Source organism: Phocoena sinus, chromosome 21 (genome assembly GCF_008692025.1).
Source record: "Phocoena sinus isolate mPhoSin1 chromosome 21, mPhoSin1.pri, whole genome shotgun sequence".
Classification (NCBI taxonomy): domain Eukaryota; kingdom Metazoa; phylum Chordata; class Mammalia; order Artiodactyla; family Phocoenidae; genus Phocoena; species Phocoena sinus.
In genome coordinates, this window is record NC_045783.1 from 178,422 (window position 1) to 205,745 (window position 27,324).

General features: G+C 42.3%; 1 protein-coding gene across 5 annotated transcripts in view; it reads right to left on the reverse strand.

Moving 5' to 3' along the window:
• The window catches only part of TENM3 (teneurin transmembrane protein 3), a 454,793-nt gene that overhangs the window by 35,139 nt on the left and 392,330 nt on the right, over positions 1-27,324 (reverse strand). For 2 of the 5 annotated variants that reach the window (XM_032618480.1, XM_032618481.1), the window contains 3 exons: positions 17,428-17,657; positions 15,979-16,133; positions 14,328-15,202 (listed from right to left, as the gene is read on the reverse strand). In XM_032618480.1, coding sequence (XP_032474371.1) covers positions 14,328-15,202; positions 15,979-16,133; positions 17,428-17,657 — 1,260 coding nt within the window. Of the gene's footprint in view, positions 1-14,327; positions 15,203-15,978; positions 16,134-17,427; positions 17,661-26,614; positions 26,636-27,324 lie in introns of all 5 variants that reach the window. The other 3 variants (XM_032618478.1, XM_032618477.1, XM_032618479.1) reach the window with 3 other exon arrangements.

Genomic DNA, 27,324 nt, shown 5'->3' on the forward strand with positions numbered 1-27,324 from the left:
AAGGGGTAGAAAAAAGGACTTAAATGATACTTTGGAATAGAAGGAGAGAGGGCTTCTAGACTGTAAAAATTAGCTTTGAAAAATGTGGTTATAGGAATTAGGAGCAGACTCTAGAAGGCCAATGTCATGGCGGAGCTAGGAAGGCAGAAGGGAGGAAGGAGACGGATGTCTGTTCAGGGCCCGTTACTTCAGTGGGGACAGCATCACTCAGATGGTGGGCTTGCCTGACTTGATCTGACAACTCGCCCTGCTGCTTCGTCAGCGGCAGAAACGGGCACTCAGGAGAAAGAGGCGGGCGACGGATGGAGAAAGAGAGAAAGAGAGAGAGAGAGAGAAAATGCGCCGTTGAGTGTAATCATTGTTTGGACCCATAAAAGGCAGAGCTGAAGTGAAAGAGCGGACTCCCTTCCCTCTCCAGCAGCCCAAATGCCCCCAGCAGATTAAGGCATCAGCGAAAGAAACCAAAACTGCTTTTTTGAAGAAATTATTACTCTTGAAACAAACAAGCGTGGGTTTATTATGCAGCAAAGCAGTTACAGAATTACTGACCAAACCCGCTTAAAGTGCGATCTTGACCTGGACGTAATTCTTGCAGGGCGTTACATTTCTCATAGGATACGATGAAAAATAAGCTATTGTGTTTTAAAGAAACGAACACCCTAAGATAAGTGAGTACTAGGGATGTAATGCACAACGTGATAAACAGAATTAACACTGCTGTCGGTTATGTATAAAAGTTGTAGAGAGAAAAATCCCAAGAGTTCTCATCACAAGCAAGAAATGTGTATTTTCTAGTTCTTTAATGTTGTATCTGTAGGAGATGATGGACGTTCACTAAACTTATTGTGATAATCCTTTCAGGATGTATGGAAGCCCCATCACGATGCTGTACACTTAAACTTACACGGTGCTGTCTGTCCATTATATCTCAATAACACTGGAAGAAAAAAAAGAAGCTATAGAAAAATTGAAAAAATAAAGTAACATCCTTTGGAATGCTCCTACGTAAAAGGCAGTTCAGTGCTGCGCTATGCCCGCACCCCCTTCCCATTTTACAGGTGGAAAATATGATGTGGTCAGGTGATTTGATCTGGCTCTCTTTGCATCTCACGATGGGGCCGTAACTGGAACTTTCATGCACTGGACCCAGGTCCCTTAGCCCTTCTGTAAATCACAGGGCTTGACTTGAAGTGGAGAACGGCAGCTTTACACAGGTGATGCCGCCTGCCAGCACTCTGCTGGTTCATTCTTGCTGGTGTCACTCACCTGCCCTTTATCGACCCCTTTGCTGGTCTATGTTTTCTAGCTCCATTCAATCTAAAGCAGGTCTGTCACCTTTCTCCTGCAGAAAGCATTTCTCCAACCTTTGCCTCTGCTCTTTCATTGGCCTACCCCACGTTCCCTGTCCTGCTGGGCAGGCATCTCCTATCACAGGATGCTGAGTGCATGGCCATAGAGCATGGGATGCTGCACATTCAGACACTAACCTGTTAGCCTTTGGTCCTTTGGAAAATAAAAGTACGAGCAGCCTTTGTAGGCGGTGCAGTTAGAATGACAGAGGGTTAAGCCGGCATCTTAGTGGCCCAGTTTCACAGTTTAGCCCTGGAAGTCCTCAATTTGTGCCTTCAGACGGGCGGCTGCATCTACGTTAAGGCACTAAAAGGGCTGAAGGGCTCGCACAGGGCCGGCCAGGAAAGCTGCTATTTCGGAAGGGCCCTCAGAGCATCTACCCCGCCAGTCACCTACCAGTTTCTGAATAAGCTTTGTGGGCTAGTTACGGTGCGAGGGGATTGTGGGTACACAGAGCATCAGAAGTCTGGTGGTCCAGAGTCCCCCAACCCCCTGAGGGCAGGTGACGGAGCAGAGCAGGGAAGGGCCACCTCAAGGTGGGGACCTAAGCTGGGCCTTGAAATCGATGCGGATTTATACAGGCGCACAGGACACATTCCAGCCAGGAAGACAGCCGGGGAGAGGGTGCAGAGGACTGAGGACGGACGGGCTGTGAGGTCAGGGAGCAGAAGAGCCCACTGAAGCGGAGGGTCTGCGTAGGGTCCCTGATACGGTAGAGGGAGGCTCATCACCGGGGACTGTGATGAAGGCTTTAAAGGGAAGCAAGGCTTTAATTCGGCGTAAAGTAGCCCAGGGGCGGGGCGACACGTCAAGCAGGGAATCCTTCCCAGACTTGCCGATTTCACAAACCAGTACAAAAAATAAAACTGGGGCCCAACAGAGAGTTTTTAAATAAAAACTCCTCACCTATAACTAGCATCATTTCATAAAGAAAGGCCATTTACTCATGCCACAGGTAGAAAGGACCTAACTTCAGGGTGAAAGTTCTTGACAAGGACCAGTAAAGCTTTATGAAAATGTTCTCCCCATCATTAGTTATTTTTTCCATTTCACTGTGGATCTGTGAAAACTTCTGCACAGATTCACATCTATGACAACGGAAATGCAACAAGATGGATGGCAGCCATTAGAATTGCCAGGGGATGCCGGATAAGGGAGGGAGAGAGAACAAGGGGCCGAGATGCCTTTCAGACGTGGCAGGCGATCCCTTCTCTGGCAAAAGCAGAAAAACAACGCAGCAGCCGATGTTCGCCTGTCCTCTGAAAAGCTTTGATCCCGGGTGCTAACAGGGGCCTTCCCGTCAAACACACGCCTCTGGACATACTCTCTGCTTCCGCGCAGCTTCGCGGCTCTACGGAATGTTGCTTGGCCTCGCTGGTGAACCAGGCCTGCCCAGCTTGTAGATCTGAGACATGGTTTTCTTTTATGAGCTTCTTGAATTTACAGTACGATAGGCTCCAGGGAATCTGACTAGAACATCAACTTGACGCCCCCCTTTCCACTCATCCGGTCGCAGCCGCACGGCTTCAAGTTCATCGCACAGCACACTCTTCTTTACTCCCGGTTGACCCCTCTTGACAAAGGCCCCTTTTGCTGGAAAAGGCAAATCCCTCAGGCTCCCCACGACCTTTGCGACGCTCTTCACTGATGTTTCTCTGTTTGTTCGTCTTTAATTTTGCGTTTTTTTGCCTAGACTTGCCGTTTTAGCCTTTGTGGTATATTTTTAAATCTCTTTTTACGTTTCCTAAACAGCGGGATTATCGACAAATGCCCCGGAAAGCCAGAGCCTCAGACCTTCTCAGTTGAAGACGCCGATTCCGTTCTGACGTGAAATTTTCTCTCTCGCTTCCCTTTACAGACAGAAGTTCCCAACTCTTCACTTTTCCTTCACAATGTCTCTCACATATCTTCCCACTCCCACAGCCACCCTAGATTTCAAAAGCTGGTCTTGTCGCCTCTCCCCATACTCACGGCTACCAAATCCATCTTCCGAAACCCGCCCCGAGTACCACGCTTCTCTGATTAAACATCTTCTAGTGGTTCCTCAACGGAGAGAAACACTGACTGAGACTGTCACCAACCAAGGTCAATAGACTATTGATATCGCAAATGTATTCAGGTAGAAACAAGGTTCTTGAAAACTTTTTTTTTTGCAAGTGGTCTAAAACATCAGAACAAAACTAATTTATTATAGTTCTGTCTTCATTATACACCACGTGTTGGTGAGTTAGACACAACAAAATTATTTTCTTTTCTTTTAAAAGTGTCTACTAAAGATAAAAAGAATAAGGTAACAATTGACATGTAGCTTGTTGCATTAAAAAATCTGATATACTTATTTCTGTTGTCTGTTAGCTTGTTGTAAGTCTTTTAACTCTTACCCAGAAAAAGTCTTGTTCAAAAGCAAACATTCAATTCAGTTGATACATTACAGTAGAGTCAACTAACATCATTCAACAAAGGTAACAAGTTTTCTTTAAAACTCCACAGGATTATCTGTTGTCTTCAGTGCTTCCCCATAACATGGCTGCTGCTTCTTTTTTTTTTGGCCTCCCCGCGCGCCATGCGGGATCTTAGTTCCCCGACCAGGGATTGAACCCGAGCCCCCTGCGGTGGAAGCGCTGAGTCTTAACCACTGGACCGCCAGGGAAGTCCCATGGCTTCTTTAATCAAATGTTTCATTTCTAAAATTACCTTCTGTTTTTGAGAAAAATCTGTGTCCATGAGAGCAGGGCTTTAGAGAAGAAAGCAAACCAGCGAAGAGAGGCAGCCATCGCCCTGAGAGGGGCGGCTCTTTTGAGTGGGCTGCCCTGTCCCCCTTGCCTTGCGATTCAGCCTTACGCTGAACTGGTCTCAAAGGTGAGACAAATGTATGTATTTACTCCTAAAATGTTGGCAATGCTCCTCTCCCAGACCTTTATTCTCCTCACCTGTAGAGGAGTGGACACCAGCCAGCTAAACGCATGTGTCACCTTTGACTGGTTTCTCTAGTCCAAATCAGCCGGTCTTGAGAAGCTGAGACACCAGGAGGTGTTGGTCTGGATGGGAGCCATTCATGGCTGGTTCTTCCGCGTCTTCCCCAGGGCCACCCGGAATAAGCTGCTGAGTGGGGCTGCATCCGTGTGCTTTTAGACTTGAGTCCCAGGAAGGATTCCCAGGAAAGACATAATCAACCTGTCTTTCCCCCACTGTACCCCCGACACAGAGGGAGAATCTTTTCTCCCATCTATCAGAGTTCCTTTAATCCAATGTCCTTTCACTGTTTAACAGCCTGCAAAACCAAAAAAAACCCCAAACAAAATCCGCCCCCAACCTTGCCATCTGTATGGCAATACTTTTTTCACAGTGCTAACCCATAATAGCTTCTTATCTGTCGTTGTGGTAAAGCAGAACAAAATTACCAACCTCATCATAACACAAACACATGCACAAAGCGCTCCTGGGTCTGCAGTCCTGGTGAAGGACGTGCGCAAACGGCAAAACCAGAACAGAACCCGACTTAAGCTTCTCGTGGTGGACTGTCTGGAACCCTAATAGCAACAATGCTATCTGTAACACTCTTATCAAAAGAATTTACGTGTAAGCGTTCTGGGAACGGAACTGAGGTTTGTATATTTGAACAGCGATCTCACAGGCAAATCATAATTTCTTTGAGTTCAGGACCAATGTTGTCAGTTAGAAATCCTCAAAAAGTCAGGTTCTGAAGAGAAAATGCAAAATGCTTCCATCATCAAGGGAAGTAGAGCAATCAACCAACTCTTAAATCATTGGTTCATCTGGTACTTAGCTGTCTGCTACCTACACATTACCAAAAATAATGGGGAAGATGCAAAATAAGAAAGACGAAAGAAGGAATTATTTTACATGATGTTTGTGTCCAGGGCTAAGAGGATCCTGATGAGAACGGGTGGCACTACAAGGGTGGGAGCGGAAAGAGGGGTTAACACACACATTTCTCTGCTGCTGTCGCATTTTATTCAGAGGTCTTGCGATGGGGCAAAATTCTGGCCATTGGTTTGCTTCATAAACCCGGAAAGGGCAGCGGCCTACAGTCAAGCCACTATCCTGTTTGGCAACACCCAGATAACATGAGTTCAGAAGACCACGGACACCCAGATAACATGAGTTCAGAAGACCACAGACAACGGCAGATCTTTGCTTTCTCACCTCTGGTCCCGCCCTTACTTTGAACATTGAGCCTGGTGACAGATGGTCATGGACAGGACATTTTTCAATATTTTCGATATTTTTCAAAGATCGAATTCAAGAAAAGGGGCCCAATGCGTGGTCATCACCATTATCAGGGAGAGTTGATGAGGTGATAATGACCAGCCCTGAAATTCACAGGCCTTGAGACAAAGGGATCCAAGTCAGGACATTCCAGAATTAGTTCCCTTTGTGGTTTGAAAGATTGTGGGTGAGCCCTCATTAAGACAGGATCTTATTCAAACCATTTAGAAAATGTTTATTGACTATGGAAGGTTGAAACGAGTGGGACACGTCTTATTTGTTTAGATAACAGGTCTTGGCCAGGCCTTGAAATGTAGACTTGCTGGAGAGGGGATGTCAGGGAAATTTTTGTTCCAAAGAATCTGCCAGACAGAACTGTGCATGCCCTCGTCCCCCTTGATTGATTCCACGGGGCCCGGGAGCGCTCAGAGGACAAACCCATCCTTCTCCAGAGCTCTCCTCTTTGTATCCTGGCCACTCACTGAGACCCACCCAGGAAATGGCTGTGCGGTGAGTGAGGACAAGGTGGATTTGAAAGACTTATGGTAAAGCTGGAAAGGTTAAAACAAAAGTACGAAGCCCATTTGGAAAGAGAAATTTTATTACTGTAAATTGCTATGACTACCAGCGGCATAATAGATACCAGGTTTGGCTGAAATGCCACACTATTTTAGCAAAAGAAATCTGGTAACTTCTTAAATGTTGTTTCTTTTGGAATCAGCCTTGACAGGGACCTAGGAGAAGTTGGGGAGAAATGGCAGAATCACACATTTTTTTAGAGCAGGCAAGAATCTTTAATTACTAAGAAGCCTTGCATTTCACAGGTGAGGGCGCAGAATTTTAGAGAGGTGCCACGCCTTGCGCAGCGTCACACAGACAGGAGTAAGTGACAAAGTCAGGCGGGAACCCAGGTTCTTAGTTTCCAAACCGAATGCCTTTTCCCAACCAGCTTACGCTGCTTCTCAGAAAAGACAGCAAATAGAGAACAGAGAGAAAGGCATCAAAGAACTAACGGGATGTCAATGATTTGGAAATAAGGAAGGATTGGGAGGAAAAACAATAGATGTAGTGGGTAGACTGGGAATCTAAGATGAAATAACATTTAGGCTAAAATGCTGTCTATTCACAAGCTTTATGAGAGAAAGTGAATATCGTGGAAAGCGTGAGGATGGAGGGAAAGCAGAGGGATGGTCAGACGTAGGCAGTTAAGGAACATGAGGGAGCAAAGAGGGGACAAATACAGAAGGGGAGGTAACACACAAGGCGAGGCCCAGATCTGATGGCATCAATAATCGGGGGGATGGCGTCCAGTAGCAGAAAAGGCGACCCTGAAGTGTGAACACTCGTACTGTCTCCGTTGTTGAGCCATAGGAAACCTTAGTCTGTAAATGCATATATTCACACGTTTCCCCCCCAGCGAGATCTCATTCACACTTGGGGCTCAGCTCTTTCCACGGGCCCCGTGCCCACGTCTCTAGAACTGACTTGCCCTGAGTTCTCATTGGCTGTTTCCGAACACATGCTGGGCTGGACTATGGTCCCCTCAAAGCCATAATTTCCAAATCAGAGCTCATCTGTTTCTACCAACCTGCGTCCTCCCTGTATTTCCTACCCACTCGGTCGCTAGGTCAGCAGATTCTCTTCTCCCTCCCCTCTTGCATTCAGTCACCAGGTTATACTTCATTTCCTAATGACTAACCTCCTTCTCTGTAATTTCAGTGCCCATCTGTGGGTCAGGCCTTCACCTCCCGACTAGATTTACTGTCTCCTAACTCCTCTCTCCCCCTTTTCTCAGCCTCCTACTTCTCTACATTCAATCCATCCTTATATTGTCCCCAGATGGACCATGTTGCCTTCCTGGTAATCTCCTTCATGGGAAGCCTGTCCACCCAGGATCACCAGGTGGTCAGGTTAAGCCCTGCTTGATCAAAACTGTGATCTCCATCTACCTTCTTCTTCCTACTTTCACACATGCTCTATGCGCTTGTCATTCTGAGCTGCACCTTCTTTCTAAAACCTACCACGCTCTGCCTCCCAAGGAAATGCTCTCCTCCGGCCTGGAACACCCCACCTCGGCTTGCTCACCTTGCTTCGTACCTTTAGGGGTCTCACTTTAAGAACCTCAGATTATATATAGAATCTAAAAAACAAAAATGGTTCTCATGAACCTAGGGGCAGGACAGGAATAAAAACACAGACGTAGAGAATGGACTTGAGGACACGGCGGGGAGGGAGAAGCTGGGACAAAGCGAGAGAGTGGCATGGACATATATACGCTACCAAATGTAAAACAGAGAGCTAGTGGGAAGCAGCCGCATAGCACAGGGAGATCAGCTCGGTGCTTTGTGACCACCTGGAGGGGTGGGATAGGGAGAGTGGGAGGGAGGAGACACAAGAGGGAGGGCATATGGGGATATATGTACATGTATAGCTGATTCACTTTGTTATATGGAAGAAACTAGGGACGGATGGGAGGGATGCTATGAGGAATCAGGGATGATGGTTTCCCCAATCATCTTATCTCCTTCCTAGGTCATCTCGCCCAACCCTGGGATGGAGTCCAGAAGAGAACAGAGTCCATATTAACTCTGCTTTGACACCTCAAGATTTTCTGAAGCCAGGATCCTGGAACACAGGCAAGGGGCTTCTTCTGGGAGTCTAGGAGTTAGGGTAGCCTGGAGGAAGGGATGCTGAGGTTGCTTTTATTTTGATATCATAGGAATCAGTCAGAGATGCCGGACAGTCTCTGGAAAATACCCAACTGTCCATCTTCAGTTCTGTGATTATAAAATAGTAAAGTTCCCTTGTCACCGTGTAGATTTCTTGCCCTGTTATCAGACAACCCTTTAAAATGGCTGGTGTATATAACTTGGTCTTAGAGTAAGTAAATCATCTGATAATCACGGTGTAAGGGAAGTTGCTGACACACCCAGATATGATGCTATCAGGTCATCTAACTTAAAACTAGATTGCAGAGGAAAATTGGATTAAATCAAGCATTAGTAAAAGCATTGCCTTAGTAGCGTTCAGGTTAGTGTCTGAAATGTACAAAAATGTACAATTATTCAATTGGCTACACACTTTTTTTTACTGATGTCCCTGGGACTATACATTCTGGTTACAAACTTAAAGCAAAATTATTAAACAAAACAGCAAAAATGGAAATCAACCACAGCATTTTCCCATGAATTTAAGTGATCTGCTGATAAAATCTCTTAAAATCATCCTTAATGCAGCAAATTTTTTCTTCCATGAGGAAAGAAAGAGAAAAAGAAAAATAAAGGAGAGGAATTGGGCACCAGTTTTAGAAATGTATTTGTAAAATGGGTTGCTTTGTTTTTAACGCAATTTTGGGCAGAAATAGCAATGAAACGTGATTTCAGCGTTTGAATTTTTAGGGTTGGATGTCAGATGCCTACCAAGGGAAAGGTTATCTTCTCAGTTGTGTCCCATGGAAGATGCCTCTGTGATTTTTCTAACATCATGAGCTATTATAGTCACACACACACATCAAGAGAACACAGCCCGGCACAGATGTCCAGCTATTTAGACATGATTCAGTGTCAAGGGGACCGGACGCATCTTTCCCGACCGGGAATGACCATCACTGAGTTCTCCTAGGTTACCTGCGCTTTTTGCTCACTGCTCTGGATCTGAAGCCCAGTTACGCCTTACGCTGCCTCTCTCTCCTTCTCTGAGATGCCCTTTTCCATCTTCTCCCAGACGATCGGAACTGATGTCAGTGGCAGCTGTGGATCTGTCGTGGGCTCGGGGTTACGTTCATTATAAAGAAATGGTTAAGAAGCTCGTTCTGAAATTGCTCAGCTTGAATGAGGGACAGTAAAGCACCCAAATGAGAAGCTGGAGACCCATATACACCTACATAAATGTGTAAGAGCTGAAACTCATTTATTTGCTCCGTGAATCTGAATAGAGCTCACGAAAGACCACAGTCAGCCCCGTGCATATAAAGCTCCAAATATTCCAAGTCCCAAGATAGAAAACTGCCACCGACCCGGCTGTGTGCATGTACACGTCAGCCAGAATTCGGAGGTGTTTTTTCCATGCTGTCTTCTCTAAGCAGACAGAAGAGCCTCTAGATGTGCCCACACGGTTTGTATCTTACGGGGTAGCAAGCAGAGAACTGTGAAATGCCGTTAGTCATTAAGTACTTGACTCAATTACCCAGTTCAATACACTGGGTTTGCTTTTGTGCGCATCCAAGTGAAGAACTGAGGTTTCGCTCTGGCTATGAACTTTTTAAATAATAGATTTCTAGCAAGTAAGATCTTTTGGGTCTCCCTGGAATTACTCTAGCTAAGGAATTATAACGTGTGATCATTGTTTTAAAATGGTATGAAGACCAGCACAAAATACTCCCTAATACTAAGTGAAGGGGGTAAGTAGGCTCATCACAGGGTCCTCAGACAAGGGGACGCCAGAGCCAGATGGACATCCTTTCTACCGCCCAGCAACTCAACAGAAGAGGAGGTCTGAGGCAAGATGGCTTATTCAATTAGCAACAAATAATTATTCCGCTCGTGAAACATATTCGTCTAACTCCGGGATTTCAGAGCTGAGTTATAAACTACCCGACACCTGTCTTCCTATCATACCGTCTGTAGCATGTCTAAGAACACTGGCCACTTCCCTAACAAATCACAGTAGGGACACAAAAATCACAAGTATCACGGAGAGAAATTGCTGCGCCGAAGACGGTATCTCTAGTTTCTGAAATGAAGGTTTCTTGTGCTTTGCAAACTACCAGTGAACCCTAAAAAGTCACCCTATTTTATTGGTGACTGATGAGAATCTCAAGTTGAGAGTCGGGTTTCCTTTTCCTAGAGCCATTCTTCCTGTTACCAGGGGCAACAGTATACTTAAACTGTATTTGCATGGGAAACGTTTTCTGTCTTTAACTCTTTAATCCCAACATTTCAGAAGAAAGTGCTACCAGTATGAAGTTTTAATTTTCGTTAATTATTGTAATAACAAGGTCAACTGAGGAAGTCCTTACTTTATAAAGCAAAAGAGAGTAAATGTGTAATAGTAGGTAAATATATTTCAAAAAATCAACAACAAAAATGAGAAGTGTTAATATTTTCAGCATTAACTCTTGGTACGGAAAAGTCTGAACTGTTTCAGAAGGCAAACATTCACACGATACTCTCCCAACGGAGGCAGCTCTAGGTTTCATCAGACTCTTCTCTATAAATAACCGTTCACCTGACCACAGGTGAACTCCTCTACTCCTTCATTCAACAAATAGCTATTGGGAGCATTCTACGTGCACTGCAAGCTTCCAGGAGCCATGGGAGCCACAGAGATAATGGCACAGCTCGCATTTCAGAAAATACTTTCACATCTCATTCTGTACATTCTGTGACACACATGTCGCAAGACTGTGACATGCTGATGGTAAATGAAAGTTTGCACTAAGAAAAAGAGAAGTGAAATTAAAACACGTAAGGTAAACAATTTCAGCTAATTCTCTTTTAAAATTTCTTTGGTAGAAACTGCAGTGACCGCACTTTTTATTGGGAGGCAATTTATCGATCCCAGGTCTTCTCCCATCTGTTTCTATCCGATAAAGCTTTAATCTCAAGGCTTTTTAGACACTAGGCTAGCTAGAAAGCTGGACACATACAAATGGGAATTTGGGCTGAAAAGTTTAATCTTTCTTTGCAAGGTATTTGTACATAAAGATAGATACAGCATGTAACAGATCTAGGAACTACTGTCACAAAAGTCATAGAAAACAGGTGGTTTTCAACTGTGAAGTGTGTTTTTTTCCCCCCATAATCTCCTTGGGGTTTTGGTAAAACTGTGACCATTGTCAAACCTCTCACATCCCTTCTTTACGAAAGTACCAAGTACCCTTAAAAGGTCTAAATTAGACATGTAGTACTATAAGAATGTGAGGGGAAATGTTACAGACACGCACTAGGATTCTGGGAGTCTGCCAGCTCACTAGTAACGACAAACACCAAGGAAGCCTGGCAGGGATTCAGAGTCCCCTCTGGCTCTTCTAGAACCTTCACATCCAGTCTCATATATCCGAGTCAGCACAGAATAAGCAGAAACTGTTGTTGTCAAGGCTCTGATGAGTAGAGGTGGGGGGTTGAGTGTATCCATCAACAATCTCAGACTTACACAGACAGAAAGGGGCCACTCTGTCAGAATCCAGAGGGTGCTTTCGGAGGGGCTGCCTGATGATGACACGCCTTTACGCACTTACTTTTGAACGTGTTTTAACGTTTCTCACCCTTAGAAAGGGTGGACCCTTGCTCATTGACAGCTAAATTATAAGAATGTACAGAAAGAAAAAAATGATCATTTGTCATTCTGATATGATGATTCTGAATTACTTAGGTTAAATGCTCTATTTTTTTTTCCTGTCTTGTACAGTAATACACTGTTTTGCAAAGTGCATAAATGTTTCTTGGAAATTTTTAAATCATGTCTTTGCTGCAGACATCTAAAGGAAAATTAACAAAAACACTGTTTTCTGAAAGCAATATTTGTTTCTTTTATTAGAAAAGCTGTTTCTCAAGTACTGTAAACTACTATATTCTTAAGTTATAGCAAACACATGTTTATATGCGCGTGTGTGTATATAATTATGAGGTTTATATTTGGTGGAATACTTCAATAATGCTTTCTGGAATAGTTGCCTTTATTGTAATTTATCTAGATGTGAGACTTAACAGATATACTTGAAATATGATGTGCAACGGGTCTGTATTAGTGCAAATATCATTGTGATTTATTTTAATTAATTAAAAACTTTCATTCTTGCAAACAGTGCTTGCCCATCATATTCACAAGACAGGTTTGCCAACTCAACCTCTACCTTAGCAGTCATGTTGATTCTTCACTAAGTCTGAAATTCTTGGAGAGTGTTTAGTACTAGAGAAATGTGTCTTCTTTGTGTACCATAATATTAAAAAAGTAAAAATCCCGAATTTGTTTATACTATCCCACATCAACTCCACCAATGGAGTATATCCATTTCTCATTGTAGGTCATTAGTGAACCTGTATATGTGTTGCAGAAGTCCACGCGTCAGTAGTAACCCACATGACGAACTTCTGTGCATTGTCAATTCCCGGGAACAAATAAGAACACATTCAAACATGGCTCACAGAGCAGAGCTTGAGTCCTAGACTGTACTAAAACCTTATTTCTCTATTTTCGCCCCTGCTTTTAAACCGAAACCCTACAAATGCCACCATCATTTCCTGAAGATCTTATAATCAGAGCAGCTCTCCCGCCCAGTCTCATCTGATGGGAACATTTTTACTGTACTCTTTTTTCGCCTCTTTGGCAACAGAGCCTGCTATCACTTTGAAAGGAAGTGCTTGCCATTAACTTCCAATTTATTCCTTTCCTATTGTGATCCTAAAATGAGCAAAAGGAATGCTAAGAACAGAATTTTAATGTAATTCAATTGCAAAGGTTTGTTCCGCTGACAAAATCCTGCTGCTGGGTAACATTCATTTTATGAAAAGGGAATCTGTGAAAAAAGAAAAGCAATCCAAGGTACAGGAGAACTAAGCCTAATGTGTAAGTTCTACTCCAGAAAAGTTGTATGGAAAATATCTGTATATTGGATCATTTTTTTCTACTGACTTTTCTCATAATTTTGGAGCTGTGTTCCTAAAGAAAGTACATTTGCTTCTGCATTTCATCGAGCACATCCCACTAAGGAACTCAATATTCATTTCCAGGAGTATTTTGCACTGGTCAGCATGCCGTCTCTGCACATCTAATTTCCCCTTATGATTCGTGCAATGTTAGTGGAATGAACAAGTAACGGCAAGTGATTTTACACAGTCACAAAATGTGACTGTTCAAAGAGCACGTTGCCTGGGCCACTCCTCCACAAATTCAGTAGAATACCCCAGCGGGACGCTCCTTCTACTTTTTCATATGCTTTCAGAGTGACCAGCTATTTCATTTGCATTTAGCGGTAAGGTCCTTATAGGTGGAGTTTAGATTCTCCAATAACTGATGATAAAAAGTTAAGCCCTTCTATCTGTGGTGCTGATGGGTTCAGCTAAGTTCATTGTAAATGTTTTTAAAGTTTCCCTTCAGTGACAGCTCCCAAAACAGTCAGCTTTAGCACACGGGCAAATATAAACCCCAAAAGCTTTTGCCTAAAGCCAAGGCTGCAGTATGTTTCCCCAAAAGTTTGCTGCTAATATATTAGGTCTGTATGAAGTAAAATCTTAAATTAATCTTTAAGCAGAAGTAGATTGACCTCGATGGTAATGAAACTTAAGCTTCAGGGCTCCCCACCTGCCTGGGTCCCTTCCAAGGTCCTGAGTCTAATTTTGTCTTTTTTTTTTTTTTTTTTTTTCAGAAAAAGGGATCCCCAAATTACAGAATCTCCAGGCCCCCCAAAAAGCTGAATCCCACTTGCCCTTAAGATTGTACTATTATTATCCACACTACTGTACGTAAAATAGATAAACAACAAGGACCTACTGTATAGCACAGGGAACTATATTCGATATCTTGTAATAACTTATAATGGAAAAGAACCTGAAAAAGAAATATATATATATACATATATATGTATAACTGAATCATTTTGCTGTACACCTGAAACTAACACAACATTGTAAACCAACTATACTTCGATAAAAACAAATAAACAGAAAAAGGATTATACTGCTATTATTTTAGATTACATTATTATATCACAGTATTTTATAATCAGAGTAGAATTTTGATTTACTTACTCAAAAAATGTTGTCCATCCAGTTTCATCGCTTTTAGTGGCTAAAAGGCCGCTGTTGCCATGGTAAGTAAACAAAACTAATTCCAGTCCTTGAGCGGTCATGCTTTTCAAACATCCATTTGTTCCTATGGTCAACCATATCACTTGGTTATCAGGAGACACCACTCGCACTGGCATCCGATTTGGGTCCCGTCTAATCCTAAGGGTATTGCCGTTACTGTCGGTCACAGCAGTAATATCATTGTCATTGCTGTAGCTAAAATTGTACAGATAATCGCCAGTGACTAAACTCACAGTAAACTGGTGAGTGCCATTGACGTCAAAGATATAGAGTTCTTGATCGGTTGGAGAGGCAACTTCATAGAAGTTCATAGAGTTAAGTAAAGGCTTGTTCTTTGACACAGCCCGGATCCGAATGTTTCCTAGGTCTGCAATGTACAGGGTACCATCCGGAGAGGCGGCAAGGGAGGACGGAGCGCTCAGTTTGGCATCTTTGGCATAGCCATCTCCGCTCTGGTAGCAGTCACAATTGGCATCGTTTTTGCAGTCACACTCTGACGGTATCCCAGCAACCAGGGAGATCTCCCCGTCTGTGGTGACTTGCCTTATCCGGTTAATTTTCTTTTCGTCGGTTTCAGTGATGTACAGGACCCCACTGTAGGACACAGCAATGGCAGTAGCCGACTCCAGGGTCGTCTGAACTGCGTGCTTGCCCAGAGAATATTCCACTCCTGGCACCTGGCAATGCATGGGCCGCCCAGCAGCAACGCGCACTTGACGATTTTCAGTGATCTGTAAAACTACATTATTATCCAGGACATAAATGGAGTTATCCATAGGGTTAATGGCTAGGTCAGTGGGCCATTCCAGACGTACCTTCGTAAAAAAGAAATGGTCTGGTTACTCAGTTACTGAGCTGCTGTTAACTTGCCAGAAGAGTAGATTAGAAATTTACTGGGGAAATCTGGGGAAATTACCATTGATTTGGCAAACTGTTTAAAAATTGTTTTTAAAATAGATACGGTGAAATAAACTTAAAAAGTTTTGAGTGGAGACAAACGTAGGAAATAAAATTTTATTTAAAAATGCAGCTCATTGAAAGATTTGCAAGTTCTAGCCAAAGAGCAAATGAATCATAAGTAGTGAGTTAACACGCATCAATGAGATGCGAACACACTTGTTCCTTTTAGCAGTAACAGTCACCCAGTGCGGGGCTTTCTAGGTTACGAATACATTAGTGTTCCCTTGTGTTTTTAATCAGGCCAACAGTAAAGGTTCTAATTCTAAATATAAGTCCCTGAGGACTAATCCTAGTTGGCTTAGGATCTCACGCAATCAAAAGATTAGAGATTTAAGCTGTTTTGTTCTTTTTGGAATATCTGCATGCTGCTACTTTACTGGTATTTTATTACAAATGATTAGCACTTCTTAGTGGTAACTGTTCTGTATCTCACTGAATTCTTCAAATGCAGAGCTGGAGAAGAAGATAACTTTTTATTAGCTCCTGAGACACATTTTAGTGGAACAGCTTTACCACAACGACTGACGCCCATGCCACACGCGGTTTAACACGGTGTCATCTTAGTGTACTGACACAGTAAATCAAGTCACTTAGAAGACAGACAGACCATTGGGTGCAATGTCTTCACTACCTGGCTGATGTGCATGCTTGTGTCACAAGTTAAAGGTCTGGCTGAAGTCAGGTCGTTAGAGCCTAGGAGAGTTGATATGATTCCATTCTGATCAACTTTTCTGATCATGGTTCCATCGACAAAGTAGATTAATCCATTTTTGTCGATCGCCATTCCTGTATCCAAGAGAAGTAACAGTTATTAATCTTTCAAAAGTGATTAATTTTAATTAAATGTTCAGGCCCATCACGAAACGCAACATTTAACCCCAGTGATAACATGGGCAGTAGACAGCAAGTTAAGACTGCAAACACATTAGGAAAAACCCGACGTAGGCATTCATGTTACGTATAAGTGTAAAATGTAATAAAGAACCGAAGTTTGTTAGAATCTGTCCTTCGTGTGTGAATCATATAAGTAGTACCTGTGTTTTAAATATAAACACTGTACAGTGTTGTCATCTATAAATTATAGAAACAGGTCATATTCTGTTACACTGAACTTTATATTCTAACAAAAACAGATCTAAGCCAAGGTTAGTGTTTTATTGACCTTGTTACAATGAAATTTGCTAGTATGAATAACTCAGCACAACAAATACTTTTTTTCCAGTCCTTGTTCACATAATAGTATCTAGTTATAATGAAAAAAAAACCCCAAAACCCCAAAAAACACAAAGCCTCAAACCAAAAAACACTGCAGTGAATGGCATAAAACATGAGGAAGGAGTCAGTCCTGACTGGTTTAAAAGCTAGAAACCTTCATCACATAGAATTTTAGCCCTTGTTACTTCCAGAAATGCCTCACAGCAAGTATTTTTTCCCATGGCATAGAAACAGAAGTTTAATAGCTCCAAACTGGGTGAGAGCTAATAGGGTTGCTTAGTGCTGGCTTTTTTGTGTGTGTGTGTGGTACGCGGGCCTCTCACTGTTGCGGCCTCTCCCGTTGCGGAGCACAGGCTCTGGACGCGCAGGCTCTGCAGCACATGGGATCTTCCCGGACCGGGACACGAACCCGGGTCCCCTGCACCGGCAGGCGGGCTCTCAACCACTGCGCCACCAGGGAAGCCCAGTGATGGCTTTTAAGGAGGCCTGGGACTCATTCATGACAAAGAAATTCCAGGACAATGGAAAAAAAAAAAAAAAAAAAAAGAATTCAGATACTTCCTTGAAGTTGAACAGGATGCGACCTGAATGATATCGGGTAGTTGCTTGATTCTTTCAAAAGCTGAAAAAAAATGGTACGATAAAAAATGCCAAGAACCTAATATTTACTGTAAAATCAACTTAGGAGTCTAGCAGTTTCACACTAAGTAGCTTTTAAAAGCACTAGATGTGAATCAGCTTTTTCCAGAACACAGCTGAGGGTAAAATATTAGACGCAGCATGGAACACAATCAGGCACTAACTGGATTTTCCACATTGTTTTTTTTTAATAAAAAGAAATCCTCAAATTGATAAATGCCAGTACCTTTGGGACTCATGAGTGTGGCTTCCACAGCCTTCCCTCCATCCCCACATCTGGCTTCATCAAAAGGAAGGCACTGTTCTCCTGTCCCTGCAACCACTTCACCATTTTTAGTCAAGTCTTTTGCACCCGTGAGTGACTTCGGGCGATAAATCCTGCGAGTGTTAGTGTCAGAAACATACAAATCCCCTGAGACTGGATCAGTTGCAAGGTAGTATCTATGAGCTGGGCTGCTGCTGTAAAGAAAGATGATACATAAACATCACAAAGAAAGTTACTCCTAAAACACAGAAATTGAAAGCAAAATAAAACAGTTGATGAGAAACTAATTATAAACCAAGACACACACACACACACACACCCCCCACCGATCAACGGCTGGAAGAATTGGTGGCAACCTCTAACGTGACTGCTTTCCTTCCTTGTCTGTTGCTGAGGATTTAACAATCTAGGAAACGGCCATCTTAAAAATAATCACCTTTACAAGGCAACATGCTTCCAGCCTGAAACAAAGAAGCAAGTTCTCGGAATCTTTTTGGTTCAATGCAAAGCCATTAACATACAGCCTTTGAGTGATAGGTTTCAAGTTTATTCCAGGGGACGGGTGTCTCTACCAAACTCACCAGTGAAGTATTAACATACTAGTGATTTTACTTGCATCTCACGGTAGGGAAATCTCCTGTCTTCTCTTGCAATCAAACCAAAACCACCTGGCTCCAAAAAAATTACTTTTTTTGAAAGAAAAAAAAAAAGTAGTGCTGTGTCTGTCTGGGTTGCTCTACTGGAATCCAGAAAGGTAATCTGACGCAGTGACGTCTGTTCTGAGCTATGGGGTTAAATACTAAAATGAGGCCATTCAAGAGAAGGAGGCAGTCTTAGTGGCCTAACGCACTGAGTCAGAATGCTGGGTTCATCACTTCCATTTTTAAAATTTGCAAATTAAGCTGCTCTAAAACATGTCTATGAATTTGGTGACATACAGACATTTGTTCACAATACAGAGTACCTCAATTTTATAAATCTAAATTAGTGCAAATGTAAAATATGTTACGTCCCGTTACCTGTAAAAGCGGTTAAGACCAACGTTAGCAAGGAATGGACAAATTATGACATAGAGTTGAAATTGCAAGGTAATCCCCTTACATATACTTAACACCACATTCTTGGAATTAATGTAATTTTGTACTGTGTGCAAATATTGCCTTCTGAAAAAAAAAATTCTAAAAAGTTTAAATGATTTGGTACCTTGACAAAGACGTCAACAGGCAGGAATCTCTGAGATTCCACAAGTCTTTCGATGACAAAATTGGTTTTACTGATTTTATTCTCATTCTCTTTCTCTCTCCACACACACACACTTACAGGCTTGTTTCCATTTATTTTATATGTAGATATTTAAAATACGTAGTATAAATCTAACTACATGAAAATATTTACCCTGAGTAATGGTTTAGTAGTTTTCTCATTACTAGTTAGCTTCTAATGAAGCAGTTCTCACTACTTAATGCTCTTCTTTTTAAGTGGTGAGCACGTGCACTTGACTCTGCTGTGAAAGGCTCTAGTGTTGTTCACTGGTGTTTCTCACATTGGGAGAGGGGACAGCTGGCCACACGTGGGGCCTGTAGAGGCCTCTGGGGCTCTAGAAAGCTCCGTGGCGGTGATGTTGGTAGACAAACACCCAGACCCACAAAGGCTTAAACGCCTTCAGATTCTCCTTTCCAGCCTTTAATATCTTTTAGTGACAAGAAACAGGTTAGAGCAAGAGGTCCTGAGTGTGTAAATATGAGGGAAAAGGGTGAAAAGTGATATGAAGAACTCATAAAGAGATGCAAAAAGCCATCTGACATAAAAGCCCTTCAGAACTACTGGGTTAGACCTGATGATCAACTTGCCATGCTCAGTGTTATTGTATCATGTTTATAAGTTGATGCCTGAGATTTAATTTTATTTAATTTTTATTTTTCAATTAAAAAAGTTATTCATTTGTCTCTGGCTGCAGCGGGTCTTAGTTGCAGGATCTTTCATAGCAGCCCGTGGGCTCTTTGTTGAGGTGCGGCGGGCTTAGCTGCCCCACGGCATGTGGGATTTTAGTTCCCTGAACAGGGATCGAACCCGTGCCCCCTGCACTGGGAGCGCCGAGCTTTAACCACTGGACCGCCAGGGAAGTCCCGATGCCTGAAGTTTTAAATGCAACGAGACATATGGTGTTCCTTAGTGCGGTAGTTCATTACTCTGTAATGAAGTGAAAAGTTACATATCAGTATAACATTCAGAGCAATTTTATAGAGGCTTTCCTCCCCCCCATAATCAGTCTGATCTTCCAGGTATGTATATATAGCTGGTGACACAGCTGCAACTCAGTCAAGCTGGGTCTATTTTGGAAGACATGACATTGGAGAGATTCTTTAGTCTTTCCTATCTCCCTGATTACATACTAATTATTGTACAGTTGGCTGTAAATACACATACACACATTTTATTTTCTTGCCAGCTGTACAGCTATGAGCATGACCTGTGGACCAGATTGCCTAGGTCTGAACACAGTTAGCATCACTAACTGTGTGACCTTGAGCAAGACAGCTAACTTATCTTTGCCTCAGATTCCTTATCTGTAAAGGTGATAATAATGCAGATTTCATAGGATGCTGAGAGGATTACACGAACTAGTACAAGTACAATCCTTAGAACAGTGCCTGCCACACAGTATATACTCAGTAAGCATTAGCTGGGCTTCCCTGGTGGCGCAGTGGTTAAGAATCCGCCTGCTAGTGCAGGGGACACGGGTTCGAGCCCTGGTCCGGGAAGATCCCACATGCCGCGGAGCAACTAAGCCCACGTGCCACAACTACTGAGCCTGCACTCTAGAGCCCGTGAGCCACAACTACTGAGCCCACGTGCCACAACTACTGAAGCCCGTGTACCTAGAGCCTGTGATCCGCAACAAGAGAAGCCACTGCAATGAGAAGCCCGCACACCGCAACGAAGAGTAGCCTCTGCTTGCCACAACTAGAGAAAGCCCACACATAGCAGCGAAGACCCAACACAGCCAAACATAAATAAAATAAATTTATAAATAATAAATTTAAAAAATTTAAAAATGTTAAAAAAAAATTAGCTATTCTTTTTTTTTTTTTTTTTTTTTTTCCACAGTACGCGGGCCTTTCACTCTTGTGGCCTCTCCCGTTGTGGAGCACAGGCTCCAGACGCGCAGGCTCAGCAGCCGTGGCTCACGGGTCCAGCCGCTCCGCGGCATGTGGGATCTTCCCGGACCGGGGCACGAACCCGTGTCCCCTGCATCGGCAGGTGGACTCTCAACCACTGCGCCACCAGGGAAGCCCCCCTAGCTATTCTTAGTATTGGCTTGTATCCTGTCTCCTCTTACATTGCTACGTCTTTTTGCCTTGTAACTCTAGCCAGTGTAGAAGTGTAATAATTACTGTTAACTAAACTATAACTTGACTTCTGAAAATGTAAAGAAGAAAAAAAATTCTCTAAATTTGGATACGTTCTAATTTGTTTCCTTGGTCCTGCTGTTATACTATAACATCGAAACTACTAAAACGACGCAGATCCTTCTTAAAACATCCAGTTTGAATTGTTTCTAGAGCAATGATGATAAAGGTAAATGAAGAATGCATACTTTTCCATGATGTTCCTCATTCTGAGAAAGAACAACAGATTTCTGAGATGCTGTTTGAGTAGCAGTGGCACTCTCTTCAGCTATAGGGCACGAGTTTTCTTGGTCCAAAAATAATGGACATTCGAGTCATAAGCTTTGCCTTTATTGGCATAACTTTTATTCCAGTGGGACAGTAGTAAGAGAAGGTCCAAAGTGGTGCTTTACATTTGCTATTTCCTGTCCTGAAGCACTCCTTCCTTGAGGACACAGGAATTTCTAAACCAAGCAGTATATGCCAGTGGCTTGAAAGATGTCCACCAAGTGAAGGCTCGAATCTCGCAGAGAACTCTACTGTCCAGAAGAACAAATGTGGAGGAGCACGTGGCCCTGGAGAAGAGAATTTGCTCCTGGAAATACTCCCCACAGACTAGCAGGAAACGAGAGCTCCATCCACTGCCGGCAGGGCAGCGTGCTATGGCAACCTAGAGCTGCTTCTTGGGTCCCAGCCTTCCCTAAATGAAAGAAGGGATCTGTACTGAAACACTAAAAGAAGAGACAAGTGAGTTTGGAAATTTGCAGTTGCCAGGCTGGTGGCAAGAAGCTCTGAGCCACGTGTGCGACGCGTCTGGGACTCAAGGACACCTGATCTAAGCACAGAGTTTTCTGATAGCGGTTCTTGTCCTTCTGCCTTCCTGAAAAGCCAAAGCCCTGGAGAGGCTGGGAAGGTGGTACAAACGGGTGATGAGCTTTTAGATCAGTAATACATCTGTGAACACGGGAGGCTATGATGACTGCAAACGGTCAGCCGCTGGCAGCTGGGGTGCAGGAAATGGGGGGAAATATCTATTCAGCAGAAGTACAATAGCCTTCTTGTGTGACTGACTGGGAGTTTCATTTCAGAAAGGTTTATGATAACATTGAGATTGTGACTAATAGCAGCAAAATCAAAGAAACTGAGATCAAGAGAAGAGCCTTTACTATTACTGTGTCTTGATTCTTAACTCACCCTGAACTGCCTAGATCATCACAACCACCAAGCCGTTTTCTCTGCATCTTCCTCAGTTAGATACAGACCCGGTGGTAAATGCAGACTAGATTTGCTCATTTATTTTGTCATAATTCAACCTTCTTAGACTTGAGAAATATTTGCAAAGGACAAGCTATAGAATAGATATCATTAGCACTTTTAATCTTTTTAGCTGGAAACTGTACCACAGCCCTTGGAACACAGAGTGTCTGAAGAAGCATAAATTACATTTATGTATAAAATTTCTGGCTAATGAAAGACTGTTTATATTATTGCAAGCAGGGTTTCGGGATGCGATATTCTTGTGCCTGCTTAATTTTTAAATATTAAGTCAATGAGAAGCGCTGAATCAAATTTTTATAGTTTTGTATCTAAACTTTAACCGGTTCAATTTCACAGAACTGTGATTGACCCTTTCTTTGATCTTTTAATTGGCAATATAAAATTCACAAAGTTTAGTTTTAGACCTCCATGCTTAAAGGCCCCTTGGCTGGTATTAGTTAATTAATTTAGTTTCCTTTATTTTGGAATTTTAAAGCATTGGAACAGGAGTGAGCTAAAATTTACTGCCTACAAAAAGGGTTTGTTAGCAAACTAACACTATAAACATGGTAAGAGGAAATGTTTAGCATATATAACAGAAACTTATTTTCTAAGCATTTCAGAAGCTCCCATTTATGTAAAAAGTTTAATATGCTGGGTAGTATTTATAACTATTCACTAAAGTATAGCTAGAGACTTTAATTTGATACAATATCCTGACAAGTACTTAATAAATTTGGTATGACAGAATATTTTGAATTCTAAAATATTAAGACTACTGTTTTTATATTTATTTTACTATTCAATATTTTTATTCATTCTTTCCCCCCATTAGTCCAATTAATGAGACTGCTGACAGGGCATGAAACACACGTAGAGGAGCAGAAGCGCGCATTTTCCTACTTTACTTAATCATTAACAACCGACTTCTCTGTCCATTTTCATAGATTTAGACATAGTTTTCTTTTTCCTCCTATATCACCTACTCCTAAGCCTTTCATGATGTTTATGTTAGCCAGGAAAGTGGGGATAAGGAGAAATCCAGGTGGATCCTATCATCTGGCAAAAGGAAGATGATAGAGGTAGGTAAATAGGAAGAAGCACCTGAAAAGAATTTTAATTTTTAAGCTAAATGAAGAAGCTCCGATGAGCTGAAATATCGTCATTTTGTTTAGGTCAATTTTGATAAATTAGTTACTAAGTGAAGGGAATCCCTATTTTTGTCAATGATTTTGTCCTCTGTTTGATGACTTGAACTCAAAAGCCTTGGTTATTTTCTACATCTTCCTCTTTTTCATCACCCATACACAGTGTGTCCATTCTCTGCCTTCCTTTATTTTATTGGCTGATCGCCTTCATGACTTGCCAGACTATTTCAGGTAGCATCTCGTGGTTTCACGTAACAGCCTTCTAACTGATCTTCAAGTCATCCTGGACACTGATACCAGATTCACCTAAAAGGCCACTTTGAGATGCCGCTATCTTGTTCAAGACCAGACCATGGTTCCCTACTGTCTCTGTTACCCTGTAGGACAGGAGAGGAACTCCTTACAGCTACCAAGGCCCTGAGCTCTCTGACCCTAACCTGCCTTTCTACCTGTGTCTCTCATTATTACCAATATGGTAATTTTGGCATTATCAAAATTATAATTTTGAAGTGGATCGGGCCCCTCTTGGAACATGTCCCGCTCGTCTCTTTTGAGCAAGTAAGTTGACTTGCTCTATATTCTTTTGTTACCGAGTCCAAGCTCACTCTGCTCGCCGCATGACAGCCTAATAAATCGGAGACGCTGTGTTGAGGCAGGGGGATACCACTTTATTCGGAAAGCCGGCAGACCGAGAAGGTGGCAGACTACAGTCCCAAAATAACCATCTTATTGGGCTTTGGATGCCAGTTTCTTTTATAGCACAGTGAGGGGAGGAGATACGGAAGTAAAGTAAAAAGGCCACAAGTTTTGGAAATATCCCCTGGAATGGCCAGCCTGGGGGAGGGGATGTGCTAATTTCTTCTTTCTGGCAGCCATCCGCAGGTGGGCAGGGTCCGGATGTTCCCCTGAACAAAGACACTTTGGGTTAACATTCAGGCAGAGCGGCAGGGTTCCCCGGGGCAGGCCATTGTGTAGAGACAGTATCCTTTCAGTGAACAAAAGCATCGGGAAGCGAGGGTTAAAGTAAAAGAAACAGACCCAACAGGTAGTCAGATTGGGCTCCTCCCTGCTTCACTTTATTCATGACTGCCCTCCTTCCTCCTGGTTGTTTTGGGTAAGCAGACTTCACCTTAGAGCTACGGCAAATATCCACCTTCCGGGAAACCTCCGACCCACGCTCCCATTTCCCAGGAATCCCTTCCTGCACAGTTACTCTCGCAGGACAGGCCATGGATGTGATGAAGCGTCAAAGAACGACACTGATGATGTGATTCAGTCCATTACATGCACATCTTGTTTCCCCTACTAGATTGGGAGTTCTGAGAGCGTGGACTTTGTCTCACACTACAATTTGTCCAAGAGCCTAGCACATGGTAAGTGATCAGTTAACACTGACTTAATAAAGACGAAATCAAGTTAAACCCCAAACCAGTTTATTTTACATGCATGGCGCATAAAGGAAATGCAAGCACCCACACGTAGCAGGATAGCGTACAGGGGAGATAATGTACAGAGGAGACTCATGACAGACGGGTTACAATGAGTATCACTGCCGAACAGCACGAGTCAGTACATAATGAGTTCATTTTATAAAGTACTGTTGATAAAAAAGGTAGCTCTAACCTCATAGATTTTTCCCCAGAGAGATGACAATTCTAGGTAATTTGTCAAATGGTTGTGAAATAAACCTAGCTTTTTGCACACCCAGGGCATTAGCCCATAGAAACCTGGCCGTTTGGACAGATGAAAACTGGCTGTGTGGTATAGTGCAAAGAACACACTTTTTAGAGGCATTCAAATCTCTGCTCCCCGTTTCTTAGTTATGTATCTTGGGGAAGACACACAACCTCCTTGAGCCTCTGTCAGTTCCTGTTATGTGGGTTGGAAGGGCTGTTATGTGGGTCTGCAGCACCGTGTATCTGGCACCGTGCCTGGCGTGGAATAGGCCGGCTTGTTAAAAGGTGGCTGCTCTGATGGGCTTTCTGTATTGCCTCCAGTGTTTTCGCACTTAGTTGGTGCACACACCAGGTTGCCTTCTTTTCTCCACAGTTACTAAGAAGGCAAGGCCAGAAAAAGTTTGATGTTCTGCTGTGGTTTCTAAAAGCAGAGCTTTGCAGGCTCAGAAGTCTGGAGAAATTCCGTGTTAGTTTTTGCATGCGGCTGGGCTATTAGCTGGTAGCATAAGATCAGTAGGGGAGCTTAGGAAAAGGTCTTAGGACCAGGCCTGGTCGTACGGATATGCGACAGCTACACATCTTCCAGCAGAACGTTTTTAATTCCTAGTAGTCAATCTCTACACCAGAGTTTAACTGAGTCATGTGGATTTATTCATCTCAAGGACTTCACATAAATTATCACTAATTCTTCTATCTAATATCATTTTATTAGTTATTTTAATGGCCAAACTACATTTAGCATATCCAATATGTCTTGCTTTTTTGGCTAGCTTTACTTGCAAATGTATTTTTTTCTCCCCCCCCCCCCTTTTTTTTTTGCTGTCCTGAGGAAAGTTTTTCAGTCAAAAGTGTCCATATATTATACAAGCTTGACCCGTACCTTCTCAGCTAAGCGTACAGAGCAAACAGAATCTGGAAAACTTCTGAACCTATGTATTTGCTTCGACTATAACCATTCTTAGCCTCGAGGAAAGTCTTTTCTTCCATAATAATGTCAGTGGAGACACTACTTCTTAAAACTCAAATCTAGTAATTCTCTCAACTTAGGAAAACATAAATGGGTTTTAAACACACAGTTTTAACTACAGCAGCAATGAATTTACCAGGAAGTCAATAAAGCTTAACCTTCAGGGCCCCTTCACTTGTATGGGTTCCTTCCAAGACCAATGAGGGCCCTGGCAGCGTAGTCAGGCGATCTCACGTTTTTAAAAATTTGCCAAAGTAAACTATTTTTAGATTCTTTTTCTTAAACAGAACCCCCCAAATTGAATAAGCTTTGGGCCCAATAAAGCAGAATCTGCCCTGGCTATTGGTCAAACTCAACTCTCCGTAAACTCTCCCAGCTGTGCTTCAAATGTTCTGTTCTATATGGCTCAGAGTCAGTCACTGAAATTTACAGATTTTTTTGTTGTTGTTACATAGAGATGTTCATTATACTCATTTTTTTGTGACAGAATTTACTTTGTCAGCCAACTTGAAAATATAAACTGCACAAAAGGAGTTGCAAGATGCTGTATAATAGTGGTTCATTTGAGTAGTTTTCATTCCTTAGATGTTCCGTGATACTGAGTTTCCTCTCTCATGATGAAATGTTCTTAGAAAACAATGTCAGATAGTCACATTGAAAAGTAAAAAGGACATTCAAAAATATACAATAACTTTTAAGCAAGATGCTTACCTATGTCTAAAATCTTTATTTCTTGGTGGAAGCAGACAAAAAAAGGTGGAGAAAAAAGCATAGTTAGAAAAGGTTTCTATATCATGAGTTGAATACTGAGATTTTAATTATTTTATGGAAAATTGCTAACTTAAGCAGAAATAACACTGGAAATGAATTTTGTAGGTCAAGGCTCATCAAATAACTCACAGAATAGGATGATTTTGATAACCACACTTAAATGAACAATGCAAAAACAGCCATTTGTTACTTTAACTATTGGCATTATGGTTGATGGGTTAACCCAACTTGAAGATCCAATATTCTAGTTGAAAGTTATAGGCTTAGTTGGTTTGCTATTATGTCCCAATACTGTAGGAAAATATTTTACACCTTAATTTCAACCCATGTGAAACAAAAGAGTGACAACCTATATCATAAGGTTATTCCAAAGATAACTGAAGGGGTTTAAAAATCATAGTTCTAGCTTATTGGAGTACAGAGAATTCACTGGAATCAGTGAGACGTTTTATACACTGGGTGACTTCATACTCTTTTATGCATTTATGGCACAATATATACGTGTTGGGCTTTTCTTACCTTTAACCAAGAATTTAACTGCTTCCTAAGGAGAACTGTAAACACTGGAAAGGTACGTTTAAATAAATGAATCAGTACGTTAGATTCAACATTTTTTAAATAAAGGCATGTGTAGCTCTGATCAAAGTCCC